This window comes from Grammomys surdaster, unplaced genomic scaffold (assembly GCF_004785775.1).
Source record: "Grammomys surdaster isolate TR1022 unplaced genomic scaffold, NIH_TR_1.0 67, whole genome shotgun sequence".
In the NCBI taxonomy this organism is placed as follows: domain Eukaryota; kingdom Metazoa; phylum Chordata; class Mammalia; order Rodentia; family Muridae; genus Grammomys; species Grammomys surdaster.
The window spans coordinates 19,518,624-19,539,036 of NW_021604569.1; the positions used below are offsets into that span (position 1 = coordinate 19,518,624).

Sequence of the window (20,413 nt, forward strand, 5' to 3'; positions counted from 1 at the left end):
AGAATCTCTGCAGCTCTCATGGTGGCTGAGAGGAGACTGTTCTAATCAAGGGGTTTCCATGTCCAGCTGGAAAATGTGTAGCCTGGGCTCCTCTATTCCCTCTCGGGCCCCTTTACCACCCTGCCTGCCATGTCCTTCACTCCAACCATCCAGCCTCATGACAGGTAGCAGAGGGAGAAAGGACTGGCCTTGGATACTTGGCCATCAACTGAAATTTTACCTCTGTGCAAATAGATATGCAGCCATGGACAAGTTGCTCAACTTCCCTGAAGCTATTTGTTTCTCTGCACTGTGACATGCCCACCCATGCATTCAAAAGAAAGCTAAGTGCAAGGTTAAGCTGGAAGGACTCAACACAAGGCCTGCTGGCTGTGATCTTCCTGCTCTCTCTCCGCATAAGCTCCACACTAGATACCAGTGATAACTCAGATGGAAGCCCTCCTTCGAGGAAACCAAAGAGGAGTATACTGTCCCCAGACACATTCAGTAGACCCTCTTTCAAGCCAAGGCCTGTGTGTGGCACAGGAGAGAGGACAGTTATCCCTCTGAGGAGGTTGCCAATATCCTTCAGGCAGGGGAGGACTGAAACTAGAAACCACTGGACGAGATTAGGTTCATCCTCTCCCACAAAGCCAGACAAGGCAGCCCTGTTGGGCAATGGATTCTACAGTCAAGGGACTTGATGGGCCTGGGTAGAGGAATACCCAGGGGGGCTTTACCCTCTCAGAGGAGAAGAGGAGTGGGTGGGCGTTGGAAGGAGGGTCTCAGTGAGGGCAGGATCAGAAGTGGGGGCAGCTCGTGGGATGAAAAGGAAGGAAGGAAGGAAGGAAGGAAGGAGGGAGGGAGGGAGGGAGGGAGGGAGGGAGGGAGGGAGGAAGGAAGGAAGGAAGGAAGGAAGGAAGGAAGGAAGGAAGGAAGAAACTAACTACTGGACCAGCAGGAAATGAATGTCTCAATCACAGCCAGGCCTAACTAGTACTTTTCCTGCCCAAATGTTAAATACTGTCAACTTACCATCTTTATTTGCTATCACAACATGCCTGACTCCAGCAGACCCACTTATTTCACAGATAAAGAGTATGAGGCACATAAAACATGTCAAGTTAGTGAGTAGCCAAGTCAGATACAGACCTAGCTCATCCATCATCTTGTTCACACCCCTCACCACCAACTATACCATTTTATTTTTTATGTTTTTATTTATTTATTTATTTATTTATTTATTTATTTATTTATTTATTTTTGGTTTTTCGAGACAGGGTTTCTCTGTGTAGCCCTGGCTGTCCTGGAACTCACTCTGTAGACCAGGCTGGCCTCCAACTCAGAAATCCACCTGCCTCAGCCTCCCAAGTGCTAAGATTAAAGGTGTGCACCACCACCGCCCGGCTAACTATACCGTTTTAATGTATAGTTTTGTAGCCAACGTAAAATGCATCTCACTGGTGCAGCCAGCACATCCACCACCCTTTGGGAGAGGATGGGCTGATTCTGCCTATGCCAAGGAGAGCCAATAGGGTCTGAGAAATCAATATTACAGGAGAAGTAGTCCAGTTAGAAGGCAATGGTGTAATGAGGAAACACTTAAAAGTTTAAGACCGCACTTACCTGGCAGGGGAGATACCATGATCATGAAGGTGGTTTTCCCAGGGCGAGCCTTATCCATTGCACTCTGGATGTGCTGACCCCTGTGATTTCCCCAAATGCGGGAAACTTGACTGCATAATTTGTGGTAGTGGGGGACTGTATTTGTGCTCTCCCCTGTTTAAAAAAAAAAAAGTTTAACACCATAACGGTCTGAGGAGTGTGTGAGAAAAAAGTCAAGCTGGGCATCCTAATATATACCTGTGTCTTAAGGTTGCCCCTTGTCAACCTGACACACAATGCATCCCTTTTTAATTAGGACTTTCCTTATCTCTCTTATCTTTGAGATAGCACATAAATATTAATATCACAATATAAAACAAAAATATCGTTAAAAGTCCTACCATGCTTAAAAATTCAAACACATTAAAGCTTTAGTCTCTTTAAAATATCTAGTCTCTCTAAAAACACAAAATCACTTTTAAAAATTCAAATCCTTTAGCTGTGGGCTCCTGTAAAGATAAAAAATTAAATAACTTCTCATGTCAAGAGGGAAGAACCAGTAGCAATTTGAACCAAGAAAAATCAAACTCTAAAAGTACAAATAACTCAGTGTCTAATTATCTGGGCTTTACTCACGATCTTCTGAGATCCTCCAAAGGGGCTTGGGTCACATCTCTAGTTCTACACTTTGGAACACACACTGCTTGGATTCTAGGCTCTGGCCAGGTCCACTCCAAGGCTGCTGCTCTTCTTGGTGGTTATCTCATAGTACAGGCAACTCCAAATGCTGGGGTCTTCTGCTGCTTTCCACTTTAACCAATAGCAATTTCTTTTAATGCAATTTCTTTGCATGACCCCTTCAGTACTGGGCCTTCAGTTGCTATTGAGGCTGCACTTTCATTACTGGCTTTTCACAGTGCCAAGTCTCAGCTGCTCCCCATGACCCCTTCATGCCTTCAAAACTAGTACCACCTGGGTGCCACTTGCATTACCAAGTTCAGCTGCCAGAGCAAGGTACAACCTTGGCTGTTACTGTGTGCTAACTCTCAGGAAAGACTTTCTGGAAGATTTCACCTTGATGATGCTTGTCTCAATCACAGCTGATTCTTCAGCCACAGCTGGCCAGAATCCATCGTCCCAGCAAAACAACGGCTTTGGTCTTTTGTTAATCACAGGCAATTAATTCTTCAGCCCTACCTGACCAGAGCCACAGCTCTTCACATAAAAGGCCTGGTCTTTGCTTCCCTATGAAACCTCACAACCCAGGCCTCCATCTTCTGCACTGTTCTCAACGGTCTCAGCTTCCAAGTTCCCACAGAACAGATCACAGTGCTCTAAACTTTGCTAGCCCAAAGTTCCACAGTCCTCCCAAAAACAATAAGGTCAGGTCTGTAACAGAAATATCCCATTTCTGGTATCAATTTACTAGTTAGGGTTACTAATTACACGATGAAATACTATGACCAAAGGAACTTGGAGAGGAAATGGTTTATTCAGCTTATGCTTCCACATCACAATTCATCATCAAAGGATGTCAGGACAGGAAGTCAAGCAAAGCACAGTCCTGGAGGCAAAGGTTGATGCAGAAGCTATGGAAGGGTACTGCTTACTACCTTGTTCTTCATGGCTTGCTTAGCCCGCTTTCTTATAAAAAACCTAGGAACACCAACCCAGGGATGGCACCACCCACAATGGGCCAGGCCCTTGTCCATCAATCTCTAGTTAAGAAAATGTTTTACAGGTTTATCTACAGCATGATCTCATAGAGACATTTTCTCAACTGAGGCTCCATCCTCTCTAGTACTCTAGCTTGTGTTAAATTGATGTAAAACTAGACAGCACAACCTGTGATCCCACTGCGAAAGAGGATGCGGTAGAAGGATCTCAAAACTGAGTCCTGCCTGAGTAACAGACTGCATCCATTTAAGACCAGCCTGAGCTACATAGTTATACACTGAAACCCTGTTTTAAAAGCAGGAAGTAACCCGGGCAGTGGTGACACATGCCTTTAATCCCAGCGCTAAGGAGGCAGACAGATCTCTGTGAGTTCAGGGCTAGTATAGGCTACAAAGTAAGTTCCAGGATAGTCAGGGCTACACAGGGAAACCCTGTCTCAACACCCCATCCCACCCACCCCCCCCCAAAAAAAAAAAAAACCAGGAAATAGAGGCTGGGGAGATGGCTTGCTGCTAAAAGCACTTGTCACACAAGCATGAGATGTAGAGTTCAGATCCCAGCATACGTGTGAGTATGGCTGCCCACGTGCAATTGCAGACTTCAGTGGATAGAAACAGGAGACATGAGGGAATGCCTAGATTAACCAAATCAGCAAGCTCTGGCTCCCACTGAGAGCCCATGGCTCAATACACCAGGCAGAGAGATTGACAAAGACATTTAACATCAACCTCTGCCCCTACCACAATGCACAGACAAGTACATATGCACCTACACACACACACACACATGCACACACACACATACATATGTGTGTATATATATATATATATATATATATATATATATATATATATATGGCAAACATCCATAGACACATGCATGTCTACAACATGCACACATGCACACACAGGCAGGGAGGATAGGAGAAAATCCAGGACAGGGTAGAAGCCTCCAAAGTTTGCTTGGCTGCCACACAGGGAAATCTGGAAACAGAGCATGTACCCAAGTACTGACATCATCCATATGTAGCTCCCACCTCACAAGGTTTGTCTATACTGGAGAAAGGCCAAGCACTTGCCAAGCATTCCCTAGAATTCCCTGCAGCTCCTGAACTGAATTGACTGGAATCAGACTGCAGTGGGAACCAAAGCACAGCCAATCAGAGATAAGACAGCCTGGAAGAGGAAAGTAATTTACTTAAGATCACAAAAGTTGACAGAGACAAGAAAACACAGGACAGACTTATCAGCTTGCACTGGAAGTAATATATAGATCCTAAACAGTAGAGACACCAGGAATTTAATGTAATTTCTTTTTTAACCTGTCAGAAGAATGATTTTGACCATTGGTAAAGCAGCAAAGAAAACCAAAAAGAAGAAAAAGTATCCAGTATGCAAAGTTTCAACTAAGAGAGCTTCCTGCTCCTTGCCTCTTGGAGCACAAGCCTCACAGGACAGATTCACAAAGCTGGTAGTTCTGAAGGCTGGCATGTGGCTTTTGATGGCTACGCCATCCCACATAGTAGGCATCATCAAGGTATTTTGATAAAGGGGTCAATTGTGAGTGAATGGCTGTGAAACCAGGACCTGAGCAGAAACAAGAGGGCATGTCTGGAACATTCCAGAATTCAGGCTTTATCCAACAGTCTGCAGTATCATCTCTGAATGAGATGGAAAGGAACTTAATTTCCACAGCCCATCTTATTAGAGTGCAGATGGGTATGGACTTCTCCCCCATCAGTGAGAGGCTTCTCTTCTTGCCCACTAATCCTTTCCTTTGCCTTGTCTGAAAGCCAGATAGATCCCAGTGACCCAACTCCATCCCAGTGTTTCCCTTTCTCTGAGCACCCAGCTAAGGCAGAGTTTCTAATCTACCTGTGTGGGATGATCAATCTATTTGTATTCAAACGTTTGGGCTTTTACATATCAGCATCTTAGAAAATGCAGTAAGATAAAGTAAAACAGTAAGACAGATAAACTAAGCCATACAAAATACAAATTCAAAAATGTTAAGGGAAATTTCTCTAATTGTAGATCATTGTAGATTTGTTGGTGTTGTGGGAAGTGACACAGAAATTCACCATGGTAACAACTGACCAAGCTCTCACCTTGGTGGGATTCTTACAGTGACACTGGCAAAACACAGACATTCCAACCCCAGAGTATCTGGGGGATCCTCATGTGCTGGTCCTTACATAAGCCCTGTAAACCACAATCTGCTTTCTATTTGTGAAATTATCATTTCAGGAACATTGTCTTCAAGCCTCAGAAATTAGGCAAGAACAGGAAATAAGACATTCAAACTAGAAAGAGTGCATTGGTCAGTTTTTTGTTGTGATAAATGTTCCTTCACAAAAATAAAACAAAATGCACAAAAAAATTAAAGGAGATACTTTACTCACCATTCTATTGCTGTGAAGAGACACTATACCCAAGGCAACTCTTACTTTAAAAAAACAAAAAAGCATTTGGGTGGGGAGCATAGCACTTGGAGCAATAGTTGATAGATACATCTTGATCTTCAGGCAGAGAGAGACACTGGGCCTGATATGGGCTTTAAAGCATCAAAACCCAACCCCAATAATACACTTCCTCCTACAAAGCCACACTTACTTCAACAAGGCCACACCTCTTTCTTTTTTGTTTGTTTGTTTGGTTTTTTTTGCTTTGTTTTGCTTTTCGAGACAGGGTTTCTCTGTGTAGTCCTAGCTGTCCTGGAACTCACTCTGTAGTCCAGGCTGGCATCGAACTCAGAAATCCACCTGTCTCTGCCTCCCAAGTGCTGGGATTAAAGGCGTGCACCACCACCGCCAGGCAAGGCCACACCTCTTCTTGTAGGTGATTAACATTACTCTAATTGCTCCAGTGGCAGGCAAGTCTCTCAGTACCCATCTTAATGTTTTGGATTCCCAAATGAAACACACACACATAGCCTTATATTTAATATGCCTTAATCAGTTCAATGATTGGTCACTTCCAAACCTCCCCACGGCTAACAGACTCTCCCCTCTAATATTCCTGAATTATTACTTACTAAAATTTATATTCTATCCTGGCAGCCCAGACCCAGGGCTGCAGCCCTCCTGAGCCATGATCCCCAACTCTAACATGTTGGCTGTCTCTCTGTCCTGCACTTCTGAACCTGATCTTTCTGCTTTCCCAGCATGGCAGTTCTTTTTTTTCCTCTGTCAGTCTTCTTGCCTGCAAATCCTAAAGTCCCGTCTCTATCTCCCTGCCCAGCCATTGGCCACCAACCGTCTTACATGCGGAATTCTAATGCAATTTTTGGGAACCAAATTAACATAATGCAAGCATTAAACCAAATCCATAACATTTCCCCCTTTCATCCATTAAAAAGGCCTTTTCTCTCAGATATACACTTATTCCTTCCTTTTGAATCTTTTATTATTTGCTTTTCTGCATTACTGCACTGGCTCTGAGCTACTCCACTCCCCAACAGAGACCCAGACAATTGAGAATAGATGGTTATTCTAGGGAGCGTGGCCATGTCCTTAGTGAGTGTAGTGTACAGCCTGAGCTGGAGAGGTCAGGCCCTGGGCTTGACTGGATGACTTCAAAGGGAAGCTGACTGCCTCCGGTAACTCACCCAAACTATCTGCACTAGTCTTTGTCTTAATAAACACTAACATTACTAACCCACATGACTATTGCTTTCTGCTTTCACTCAAAAAAAAGCTTAGCCTCTCTGTCTTCCTCAGTGGAAAAGGGCAGCCCTAACTCCCGTCAAGAGAAGAACGAGTACTGGCAGTTTCAGTCAGGAAGCCACGCTCTCTGTAAGGCTAAGCTCAGCCCTGAAAGAGAAGCAAATTTGAATAAAATTCATGCAAAACAGAAAAAAAGTCCTATCAGTGTAGGAACAACAACATCAAAAGACAAAAGGCATAGTTTCCAAGTGCATGAAGACTGAAAGCATCAGAAAAAATTATCCATCCAGCTAGAACAAGAGAGACGATTTACTTAGAGTACTTACTGCTCTTTCAGAGGACCTGGGTTCAATTCCTAGCACTCACACAGTGGCTCTCAACCATCTGAAACTCCAGTGTCGGGGTAGGTGACACCCTCACCTACTCTTCAAGAGCATTACGTGCACCTGACAGCCAGGCATACACGCAGACAAAATACCTGTACTGTTAAAATAAGTAATATGGTTTTTTAAGTGTCCAGCCAGTGGATAGAGGGCAAGTTTGGGGAAGTATCCACAAAGCAAGTGGGTGAGGGTCTACAGGACCTTTATCTCAGAGACCAGAAGGAGCTCCTGAAACCCTTACCTCTAAAACCCAGCACCCAGCAAGACATCAGTAGTCATGTGACCTAGCAAGACTTCAAGTCATGTGTGCTTAACAGCTGGCCAAGCAAACGTGCTACAAGCATGTGTGTGCCATCCGCTGGATCCTATCTTAAAAATTAAACAAGTGAGTTCAAGTTAATTGAGTGACTTCCTCTTTCTGTCCTCCTGGAAGTGTTCATGGAAGGGTAGAGATACTGGAAAACTACCCTTGATCATACACTTTGGCATCAGCTGCCCCTTCACATAGGCACCTGGGAAGGGAGATGCCCAGTCAGCTGAAGTAGCTCAGAAGGCAGAGGAAGCTAAAATCCCAAAGGAATTTACTTTCCATCAGCCTGTGAGGCCCTGGGTGATAGACTAACGTGCCTCCTTTTTTCCCTTGTGTAACACACATGCAGTTTCTTTACTTCCTCTGAATATATTACAGGCAGCTCTGAACCCTTCCCCTTCCAGGCTAGAAGGAAACTCAGTCCTGTGGTCCTGGGGTCTTCCTCCACCCTAGTACTTTACTAAGGCTCTTGGCATTTTTTTCAAACCTTGAAGATAACGAATATATATATTTAAAAAGAAAATAATAATAATTAATAATAATAATGATAAATTACCATGAAGCAGACGCACCTACATAACTGCCTACCAGGTCCAGAAAAAAAAACAGTCCCCACAAAAAAACAAACACCCCACAACCCCCCTCCTTGTCTGACCCTCTCACACAGTTGAGCTCTGTCTTGAACCCCCAGCTCTCCCCAATTAGACAGGAGCTCCTTGGTGCAGTAAGACAGTGGGTACCCTCCTCAGCCCACTGCCCTGACAACAGAACACCAACGCAAGAAATGAAGGGAAATGAGTCTCCCACACCCTTCTGAACACCAAAGTGCCACTTGAGACCACACAGTTCCTTCCCTTGAATCTGTGGTTGAGGGCAGAAGCCCTGCCCCACATCTGGGGAGTTGCATTTCACCCTCGAAGGACAAATCCCCAATTCCCCAGCCTGGAGTCCCTACCCTCAAACACCCGGAGGCCAGGACGGGATTCCTGTAGGAACCTCCAGGGTCCTACAATTTTACTCTCCTATAATTTCGGGTGCCCAAGTCTATTTTAGGCTCCTGCTACACAAAATGTGGAAGTGCAAATGTTGCTTCAAGGTCTACAGATGCCATGGGCCGAAAGCCTGGCTAGCCACGCTGAGGGCATATTTTTATTTTAATTTTTTACTTCATTTCATTTTTTTAAATATCTTTATTATTTGAGGCGGCGGGGTAGGTGTTAAAGCTGGAACACAGACCTTGTTTATGCTAAGCAAGAGTTGAACTATAGAACCACACTCTTAGCCCTTAGTTTATTTTTAATTATTCATTTTTAGTTTATGTGCATTGGTGTGTGTGTGTGTGTGTGTGTGTGTGTGTGTGTGTTGGGATATTGGATTGTTGCAGCTATGAATGCTGGGAATTGAGCCTCTAGAAGAGCGTGCAGTGCTCTTAGTCTCGGAGCCATCTCTCTAGCCCCAAGCTTGCTTGCATGTATTTATTTACTTATTTATTTATTTATTTATTTGATTTGATTTTTTTCCCTCCCAAGACAGAGTTTCTCTATGTAGCCCTAGCTGTCTGGGATCTTGCACTTTAGATCAGGCTGGCCTCGAACTCACAGAGATTCTCCTGCCTCTGCCTCCTGAGTGCTAGGATTCGAAACCACTACCTGAATCAATTTGTTTGTTTTAAGATTTATTTATGTATGTGACTACACTGTTGCTCTCTTCAGACACACCAGAAGAGGGCATCAGATCCCATTACAGATGGTTGTGAGCCACCATGTGGTTGCTGGGAAATGAACTCAGGACCTCTGGAACAGCAGTCAGTGCTCTTAACCACCAAGCCATCTCTCCAGCTTGTCAAGCTTATTTTTAAATAAATAACAGAATTAATTTTTAAAATCCTGTGTCTTCATTTGACTTGTTCTATTTCACTAAATGTAAAAATATGTTTCACTATTTGCAAGCAAGGGAGGGCTCACCGAAATAAGGAATGTAGCTGGAAGGCTAGAGAGGGCAGGGACCTCCCCCTCCTCCAAGCCCAGACACTATAATACTTTGATATACTCCCTTTCCTGTAATTCATTCAACCCAGTGATTTGATTTCAAAAACTTCCAACTGTTACTCAAATACTCTTCTATTTCATATTGTATGCCAATTGGCTTTTAAGTACAAGTCCCTTGAAATATACAAACTCATCTTAAGTAACTATAGAACAGAGGGAGCAGCCTGATTGGTGACTCCTGTGTGGAGATCCTTGGCAGGCTCGGTTCCCATGCTCTGTGCCAGACTCCTAAGGCAGAGGAGCCAGGGATCCTTGTGAAGGAGAGGAGCCGATCCAGACTCCCAGCTACTTGCGGCAGAGTGGCTTAGTCTCTGAACCAAGCTAGCTGGGGCTCTCTCATCTGGTAACTCTAGGCTCCTCCCCAAAGTCCGGAGCCTGGAGCCTGGGAGAGCAGATAGGAACACTGGGGCAAGGCACACTCGTGCCCGTGTGGGGGAAGAAGGTGGGGACACAGACGAGCTGGGGTGTAGGAGAGATAATCTGTGGGATGAAAGCTATAAAGTAGAAATAAAGCAAGCAATCCTAGAAAATGAGTCAGTCTCTGGGGACCCCGACCTGCTTGCCCTTGGCTTAGCTTTCCCAGTTCAACTGGGAGCTAGCCGGCTCAGTGTTCAGATAAAATCACAAGCACACTGAGGTCCAACAGCCTTAGACTCCCACGGCCACCCTTTTAAGCCTCTGAATTCACTGGGAACTGTACAGGAAAAGATGATGACACTTTAAATTTCAATTGCAAGATCTTTAAGCTTGACAAAAGCCAACAGGCAGGAAAGAAAAGTGTAGGCAGTGGAATGAAATCGAGTGTTTGTGAAGAAATGTAAGCATGTTTAATAAAGACTGTGGCCAGGGCCCTGTGAGTGAGTGCATGTGCGTGCGCATTCCTAGATTTCTTGAGACAGGGTCACAATACATCACTGAAGCTGATCTTGAACTCACATGCTCCTACTTCTGCCTCCCCAGAGCAAAGATTATACTTGATGAGAAGTGCGTTTTTACCACTTTGTCCATGAGCAAATTGAGTCTCAAAGATTTAAAATGATTCCCTCTGGGCCAGAGAAGTAAGTATTTGGGCTGGATTGTGGCCCTGGCCATCTTTCCCCTTCTTTCCCCCCTGGGTCTGCCCAGAGCTTCACTCCTGCTGGGAAAATGATGCCTGAAGATCCCGCAGCGTCTGTCCAAGCCCTCTGGCTTCTGAGCCAAGCTACCTAGACAGCCGCACTCATGCACATCATCCAATCACTTAAAATTAAAATTAAGCAGGGTATAATGGTTATGTGCCTGTAATTTCAGCAACTTGAGGCAGTAAGGTCATGGGTTCTAGACCAGCCTGGACAACTTAGGGAGCTCTTGTCTTAAAATAAATTTGAAAGGAAGGATGCGAGGATGCTCCCAAGAAATAATGCAGTGGTAGAGTACTTACTTGCCTTGGCTCTGCATTTGCCATTCCATTAACAGAGTCTGTGTGTGTGTGTGTGTGTGTGTGTGTGTGTGTGTGTGTGTGTGTGTGAGAGAGAGAGAGAGAGAGAGAGAGAGAGAGAGAGAGAGAGAGAGAGAGAACGCCTCAGTTTTCTTCCCAAACCTTGGCTTCATACATAGTCTCTTGTCACAGAGACTTGGAGGGCTAGCATAGGACACACATTCAGACTTGACCCACACATGTGTGGAATGGAATATTTTAGATGACTCACTGTTTGTTTTAAAACCATTTGTGAATTGGTTGTTTAGGCCATAATTCATATGGGTTTATTTTGAGGTTTTGTGTCAAAATGGATGGGTGATGGCTAGAGTTACCCTGAGAAAAATTGTAAACACTTGGATATGATATCCTGTGGCCTGCTGTCTTTAGGGACATTTCAAGGGGGCTGGTAAAAGGAGCAGAGGTCATTCCCTAACAAGTCACAGTGACACTGGCTGCTCTTAGTCGCCTGTGGAGGAGGAAGGACAGTTAGAGGGAGGGGGACTGCCTTGTGGTCTGACCCAACCACACAGGGATGTTTATTCTCATTCAAGTGGCCTGAGGAATCTCAGTATCTCATGTGGTGGTAAGTGGGACCAGCTATCCATGCCTTCTCCTGCCCATGTGTAAAGTTGTTCTCAAAGATGATAAAAACCTTGATGGTAACCCAGCAGGGTCTTCCTAGAAGTAAGCAAGTGATCCTTATGTGCTGGAGAGAGCTGGTCCAAGCATAGGCTATGAACAATACCAGGTCAATAGTTGGAAGACTCTTTCCCAGTGTGGGTCCTTGGAGCAAGGCAAATTATGACACCTTGACACTGTTGTCCTGATAAAGGGCCTCATGAAGGGATAGTCAGTGGGGCACAGGTGAGGAAGTGAGAAGCTGACTCAGAAGATGAGGTGAGCCACCCTTGAGCAAGGCAGAAACAACTGAAGATGTCAGTCTTCCCCTGACCCTTCCTAGCAACCACAACTTCTTAGAAGACTTTGCCAACACAGACAGATTACTTTGTACATACAGAAGCTGGTACAGATGCCTGCTGCTTCCCAAGGTTAGGAGCTGGACCCATCTGTGTGGACTGGTCTCAGCTCCAACAACAATTAAGTCTGCAGACAAGCATTGCTTGAGAGACCTAGTGTCTGACATGGGTGCTGGGATGATGCTAAGGGTCCCCTACCTCACAGTGACCTGCATCAGCGGAGGCTGAAGGCAGGTGACATTTCTTCTGGCCTTTCAAAAAATGAGTCCTCTAAGAAATTTCTAATAGCCCACTGACAGATATAGACCAAGCACAAAAGTCAGCATTTTAAAGAGTTTTCTCATTCCAGAAATAATTTCATTTTCATTTCTTGGCCTATGAAGAAAAGGTGTGTTTTCCTGATTTCTTTCAAAATTATTTTTCTCATGATTGCAAACCTCCATGAATGTACCCCCCAAGTTAACCGGCAATCGTCAGATATAGATACATGTATTTTTTGAACCTCAGAACGACATCTCAACAAACATAAGTGGAAGAATGTTGGCATGGGCGTCCTCGAGCCTCCTGTGGTTTGGTTTGCTGAAATCTCTCTGAAACATTAAACCCACACATCCGTCTGGGTCAGGGAGGAACACAGGACTGAGTCCCACCCAGTGAGTCTAAGACATTCCCATAGCTTGGACCTCTTCGGGTTTGCCTGGGAAGTTACGACCTGTAGTCATTTCGGTTGGTGGTGGTTTGTTTTTTTGTTTTGTGTTGTTCTGTTCTTGGCTGCTTCATAATCCAGAAACACAGCAGCCTTTCTCACTTTAATGTGGAATGACAATGGAGCCAAAGGCGACCCCTCTCATTATCAAACATCCGTGGAATGAACAAGGTTTTAGAAACTAAAATAAGCTGGCAGATGGAGAGGAAAAAAAAAAAACAGGACATCTACTCCGCTTTGTTTCTTTTGCCTCCCACAAACCTTCTCAGGCTGGCACACCCCAGGTCCAGGAAGGGACAGCACTGTGTGTGCGGGAGCAATCTTTCTTTTGTCTCTCCCTTCTCTAAGACAAGGTCTCACTGAGCCCAGGCCGCCTTCAAACTTGTGAAGCCAAGGATGGCGATGACCTTCTGACCTCCGGCCTCCACCTCCTGGCTGCCGGTATCACAGGAGTACATACGCCTGGACTCTACAGTGTTGTGGATCAAGCCTGGAGCTTTGTGAATTCAAGGCTAGCACTGTCAACTGAACTACATCCCAGTTTCCCAGCTCCTGTCTTGATGCTGAGGAAAAGATAAGATTCTTCAAGGGAAAGCAAAAAACAAACAAACAAAAAAAGATTTTTCAAGGGTTTTAGAGCATAGATCCGTAGCCAGCATAAAACACATCAGAAGTTTGGTCTGAAATGCCCAGCTCAGAACCTCCTGGGTGGTTCTGTTTGCTTGCTTTTGGCTTTTTTTTTTTTTTTTTACTCCTTGTACTCCATCCACAGTGCTCAGAGCCAATGATTCAGCACATGTTCAATGGGTATTTAAATAATCATTAGTCAGTGGTTACTTCATCTCTCACTTCATCTGGTTATGGGAACCTCTCATGACATAATATAAACTCAAGTCAGTTGTGAGCACACACAAACCTGGAATCCTCCTTGCTACGTGTTGCTCCTTTCCTTAACAGAGATGTTTTAATAGCCTGTTTCGGTTCCACTTGTCGTCACAGGGCATCCGATGGAGCAGCACAGACAAATGAACAGCAGCAAAGTTGAGCGTGGATGACTCTTGTTGAGGCCACTGATAGGAAGCAGCTGGATGGGGTGTGAACTCCTGTTTGTTGTCACTCCATAGTCCTGACCAGGGAAGAGACACAGTCAACATAGCTTCCGTCTGCTGTCAATTATGGAATTATGGAGCTGTCTCTGGACTAATGTGGTTTTGCCTCTTGCACATCCCAAGAGGCTGGTTGATCTAGAGCACCATAATACTGCCCAGTGAAAAACCACATTAGCCCAGAGACAGCTCATGGGTGGCTCAAAAACACATTCCAACGAGTGGATAGGTCTGCAGCCAAGCAAACAAAAGACAGGCTCCTGGGGACCCTCTGACGGTTCCCAGACTCTGCCCATGCTGTGTTCTCAGATGCACTGTCCTCAGCTAATTGACTTGTGGGATGAGTACAGACACAGCCTCATGAAGAGGACTGATTCTTCATAGTTTCCTGATACTATGGTAGCCTGAACTCTATGGTACCTCTTCTGTCTTGCTTGAATGGATGGACACACATCTTGAGGGGTATTTCCTGTTCCTCTAACGTTATTCCATGGGAGAGATCCTCAATGGTCACTTTCAATCAGCTGTTATCAAGGGACGGAACAGAACAGGTGTGGAGGAGGGGCCCCAGTGTTCATATGTACAGCATAGACCACTTCAAACCCCTCCTAGTGAGGAGTATTCCAGGATTCCAAAGCTTAGCCTGGGAGTTAAGAGTAATGTGGAAAAGTTTGGGAGTTACATTTAAACTCAGGACATCTTCGCAGCCAAGTGAAGAGACCCTAAAAGCCCTGTGTGTAAAGCCTTTTATCATCAATCTGAGAAAACAAGGGAACAGCCTCCCACCCAGATAACACTAACTGAACATCATTTTTGATGCCCCCCGACACACACACCCCCACCACCACACACATACCAGAAGTCAGGCTGCTTGTGTGCCTCACTATGGATGGTCAGTCTGCCTACAGAACATCAGCTCTACCTTGCTGTTGATGGAAACTTGGCATCTCGGATCTCTTGAGTTTGAATTTGCAGTTTCAAGGAGTTAAGTCAAAAGGCGCTGCCTCATAGAACACAGAGATTTAGACAGAGATGCTCCCAGCTTGAGGCCTGGTGATCTGGGCTTTACCCACACATATTGGACACCGCAACTGCTCTGAGTCTGAGTCATACTTTCTAATTATGCAGTGACATCTGTGATCTTTATCACAGCAAAAGCATAAACAAAACTCAAAAACAGGCATGCATATAAGTGAAATAACCAGACTTCAAATTAAGAAGCCCTGGGCACTATTTTCCATGTAGAATGAAGAGACTTGCTAAAATGGCTTTAGAAGACTCTCCGTAACACTCAGAGCTCTGTAGGAGCCAAGTGAATGTCCAGTCAAGTCAGAGCCACATGGAGGCCATTTTAACTTCTCTTGTGCCACCTCCTCCCTGGTGTGACTTGGTGGAAGAAAGTTATAGCCCAATTTCCAGTTCCACCCTTCAAACCAGAGTGAAAGAGAAGTTTCTGTGTGCAATGTTCTGCCGTGCCTGAATGGCCTGAAGAACTGGTCTCCTTCACTTCACTCTGTGCTCAGAGAAAAGTGGTAGCTCAGATTCCATGCTGAAAGGGGCGCAGGAAGCAGCAGGCACTGCACACCTGCAGGTGTGTGTGGTGGGGGAGGGTATAGGCAAATGAATACATCAGACTATGGCCCCTAGATGGCTTACAAAAATTCAGATATGTAAAACCAGCAGCATAAATAGGAAGAATTGTGAGGGGAAAAAATCTTAGACTAGTTTAAAAATCTTAGAATAGCTTATGACTTAGCTCTGAGCTGATCTCAAAGCTCAGACTTGGCCCCGTTCATTAGCAAAAAACTTCCCAGTCTGCAAAACAACATAGCAGAAACCAGCAGAAACCGTGCCTGGTGTAACTCAGACATCAGATTGAGTCCTAGATAAAGTACTTAAACAAGTGTCTTGAATGTGCCAGAAGAGTTAAAGCAAAACACAGAACAATGAGCAAAGAAAAATCACGGAAGAGTGTGGACAACATTGGAACAGAGAAAGAAAACCCACAAGACGAAAGGAAACGAAATAGAATCCCTGGTGCTGAAAACACGCAACACCTAATAGAAAATGTCAGCAAAGGATGCTCAACCATGGAGTCAAACACACTAAAAACAATCTGCAAACCTGAAAACGGGCCACTTCCATCCCCTCTAAGGCACAGGGAACATCACCAAACAGTTGAAAAGGAAGCAACTGCATGAATCAGAGGAGCAGGTGGGAGTGCATGCCTGTAATCCCCTAATTAGGGAGTGAAGATGAAAGAATCAGGGTTCAAGGGCACCCTTGGTTGCCTGAGACTCTGTCTCAATAAAACCAAGAGCAAAAGCCAAATTCATGAAAATTTAAATCTGCTCGCTGGAACTGGAAGTATGAAGATGGAATGTACTGCATCCATAGCGTCCCGTGCAGGGAGCAGATCTGTAAAGAGCAAAGTCTTTGTGTGTAACTGAGGTTAAGTTGCTATCAATTTCAAATGGGTTGTTCGAACCTTAATATAATAATTTAATATAATAATCTTCCAGAGGAGCTCATATACAGACTAGGAAAGGAAATACCAGATGTTAAAGGAAATGAGAACGATTTTAAAATTTATTCCCACCAAGATCAATTAACCAATCATGCTAGCAAGCAACCCCAGAATGAAAGAAAGGAGGGAGAAAAATTTTACAAGACTGAGAATAAATCAACCGTATCAATACTAAGGCCTTCCCTACCAACAACTAATTTTATGAATATGATTAAACTCTCTATCCCAGGGGAATGTGCTGGGTTTTGTCATCCGCTTGAGACAGCATAGAGCCTCTCCTGAGGAGAGAGAGCCGCAGTTGAAGACTTGCCTAGATCACACTGGCCCGCCTGTGGAGGATCAGCTTGTTCACTGACTGATGCATGGGTAGCCCACTGTGATGGCAGCAAGCAAGGCAGGTGAATCTGAGCTGCATCAGAAAGCTAACCAGGCAGGAGCCAGAAAGCAAGCCAGTAACCAGTAGCCTTCTTCTGTGACTTCTCCTCCAGGTTCCAGCCTTGAATTCCTGCCTTACCTTCCTTCAGAACAGGAGTATCTCTAGTAAGTGGAGCTCAAATAAGCCCCCTCCTCCACCAAGTCGCTTTTGGTCATGATGTTCGTCCCAGCAACAGTAGAGCAAACTACAACAAACATCCATCCACAAATGCATTAAAACAAAGTGAATAGCACAGAAAACAAAGAACAAAACCCACGTGTTATCGCATGTCAATTAACCAATTAATCCAGACATGGTGGCACACACCTTTAATCCCAACAGTCAGGAGTTAGAGGTAGGCAGATCTCCAGAAGCTTTAGGTCAGCCTGGTCTACAAAGCAAGTTCCAAGCCAGCCAGAGCTACATAGTGAAAACCTTGTCTCAAGAAAATAAAACTAGAATTGTGTTTGCAGCCTTCACTGCGCCGCCGCAGCTCTGTAACGCCAGCACTGCCTCTCGCTTGCCAAGCTCCAGCCAAAGGAGAAGGGGGGTAAGTAAGGAGGTGCCCATACCATGGCTCGTACAAAGCAGACTGCCCGCAAATCCACCGGTGGTAAAGCACCCAGGAAACAACTGGCTACAAAAGCCGCTCGCAAGAGTGCGCCCTCTACTGGAGGGGTGAAGAAACCTCGTTACAGGCCTGGTACTGTGGCACTCCATGATATCAGGCGCTATCAGAAGTCCACTGAACTTCTGATTCGCAAGCTCTCCTTTCGACGTCTGGTGCGAGAAACTGTTCAGGACTTCAAAACAGATCTGTGCTTCCAGAGTGCAGCTATTGGTGCTTTGCAAGAGGCAAGTGAGGCCTATCTGGTTGGCCTTTTTGAAGATACCAACCTGTGTGCTATCCATGCCAAACATGTAACAATTATGCCAAAAGATAACCAGCTAGCTCGCCGCATACTCGGATATCGTGCTTAAGAGTCCACTATGAGGGGAAACATTTCATTCTCCAAAAAAAAATTTTTTTCCTCTTCTTCCTGTTATCAGTAGTTCTGAATGTTAGATGTTTTTTCCATGGGGTCAAAGGAACCTAAGTATATGATTGGGAGTGGAAACATAGGGGACAGAATCAGGTATTGGCAGTTTCTCCATGTTCATTTGTGTGTGAATTTTTAATATAAATGCAAGATGTAAAGCATTAATGCAAGCAAAATGTTTCAGTGAACACATTTCAGCAGTTCAACTTTATAACAATTGTAAATAAACCTGTTAAAATTTTCTGGAAACAAAAAAGAAAAAGAAAAGAAAACTAGGGGCTAAAGAGATGATTTGGTAAAGAAAGAAAAAAAAAAAGAGATGATTTGGTGCTTAGAAGCACACATTGCTCTTCCAGAGGACCTGAGTTTGTGCTCAGTATCCACATTGGACAGCTTACAACTGGCAGCAATGCCACATGCACACACACACACACACACACACACATATACAATTTACATGCTGAAGGAAATGTCTGGATTAGAAGAGAAATAATTGGAGATATTCCACACAAGTATTCAGCGATAGAGAAATAGGAAGTTATAGCAATCAACGCTATATCAACGCTTTTTGTTAACGCATCAACAAAAGGACAGTAAGTCAATGGAGGACAGGGGTCCATGCCTGTAATACCAGCCCTAGGGAGGCTGATGCAGAAGGACTAACATAAGTTTGAGACTAGCCTGGGCTACATAGTAAGTTCTAGGCAAAGCTTGGCTACAGAGTGAGACTGTCTCAGAGGGGGGGGAAAATACAACAAACAAAAAGAAAGGAAGAAGGGAAGGGAAAGGGAGGAAGAGAGACAGAGAGGAGGGCAGTAGGGAGTGAGAGAGGCAGAGAGGAAAGAGGAATAATTTTAGCACTCTGTACATGAATCATGCCTGACAGACACATGGGGAACAACCCACCCACCGAGAGAAGATTTCAGTTTCTCAAGTCCTCTTAGAATATGTGCTAGACCACATAATTTAAGATTTTAATCAGACAAAAATTAATCCCAAATAGATCAAAGGCCTAATTGTAAAAATAAAAACTATTAAGCTCAAAAGAAACAGCTTCTTGACACTTGGCTTGGCAATGTTGTCTTTGATACAACACCAAAACCACAGGCAATAAAAAATAGTTTAGTAGGCTGAAGAGATAGCTCAGCAGTTAAAAGTATGTATTCCAGGGCTGGAGAGATGGCTCAGTGGTTAAGAGCACTGACTGCTCTTCCAGAGGTCCTGAGTTCAAATCCCAGCAACCACATGGTGGCTCACAACCATCTGTAATGAGATCTGATGCCCTCTTCTGGTGTGTCTGAAGACAGCTACAGTGTATTCATATATTAATAAATAAATAAATTTAAAAAAAAAAAGTATGTATTCCAAATGTTAGGAATAAGTTCAGGGTCTCAAAGAAAGAAACCACTACGCCAACTAAAGTATCAGGACAAAAAAAAGCCTATTGCTTTTATTTTTATCTTATTTATTTATTTGGTTGGTTGGCTAGCTGGTTGGTTTTCTGAAACAGGGTCTTTCTATAATGTAGCCCTAGAACATCTTATACCAGTGGTTCTCAACCCATGGGTCGTGACCCCTTTGGGGGAGCCAAAGGACCCTTTCACAGGCGTCACATAAACCATCAGAAAACACAAATGTTTACATTATGGTTTATAATGGTAGCAAAATTACATTTATGAAGTAGCGAAGAAAATAATTTTATGATTGGGGTCATCACAACAAGAATATATTAAGAGGTCGCAGGATTAGGAAGGTTGAGAACCACTGTCTTACATAGGCCAAGCTGGCCTGAAACTGAGATTTGCTTCTGCCTCCCAAATTCCAGGTAAAGACTTCTCCTGCACCTATATCCATGTGAAAAACTTGCATACTCTAAAGTGTAGATTTTAAAATAAAAAGAAAACCATTTTAAAAACCCTTTACCCAGCTTGGCAGGGTGGCACATACCTTTAATCGCAGCACTCAGGAGGCAGAGACAAGTGGATCTCTGAAAGTTCAAGGCCAGCCTGATCTACAAAACAAATTTCAGGTCAGCTAGGGCTATAATATAGAGAAACACTGCCTCGGAAAAAATAAAAGCAAACCAAAGAAACAAATAAATAAATGCTCTGATGTGTTTGCTTTGTGTATTGTCCTATTAGTTTCAGTCTTACATGTAAGTCTTTCACCATTTCACACTTTTTTTTTTTAATAATGTGAGAGACAGGAATTTAGTTTCATTGTTCTATGTCTGAAAACATGGTAATGTACTTGTGACCCCAGTACTGGGAAGGCCGGGAAGGTAGATCCCTGGGCTCATTGACCAGCCAGTCTAGCTGCTAGACAACAAGTCCCAGGCCAGGAGGAGACTCCAAAACAAGGGGATGGTGCCTCAGGAAAGGTACTCAAAGTTCTCCTCTGACTTCTGCACAGTGTGTGCACACAGGGCACACACTCAAAGCCAGTGTCACAGGAATGTCATTGAGTCTGTAGATCACTTTATGAGTGGTATGAAAATGTTCACAAGTACAGGCAGTC

The 20,413-nt window shown here is 44.3% G+C and overlaps 1 protein-coding gene and 1 non-coding gene across 2 annotated transcripts; both read left to right on the forward strand.

Moving 5' to 3' along the window:
* Positions 1-1,597: 1,597 nt before the first annotated feature.
* Positions 1,598-1,761, forward strand: LOC114631005. Its single transcript, XR_003712891.1, has one exon. It is a non-coding gene; the product is annotated as a U1 spliceosomal RNA (small nuclear RNA).
* A 15,668-nt stretch (positions 1,762-17,429) lies between these two features.
* Positions 17,430-17,837, forward strand: LOC114630666 (histone H3.3-like). The gene has a single exon (XM_028778945.1). The coding sequence runs from the start codon at positions 17,430-17,432 to the stop codon at positions 17,835-17,837; it is 408 nt and encodes a 135-aa protein (XP_028634778.1).
* The last annotated feature ends 2,576 nt before the right edge of the window (positions 17,838-20,413 follow it).

Bases quoted from the DNA above. Each gene is read 5' to 3' on its own strand.
- LOC114630666 (XM_028778945.1), top strand. From the start codon at position 17,430: ATGGCTCGTACAAAGCAGACTGCCCGCAAATCCACCGGTGGTAAAGCA.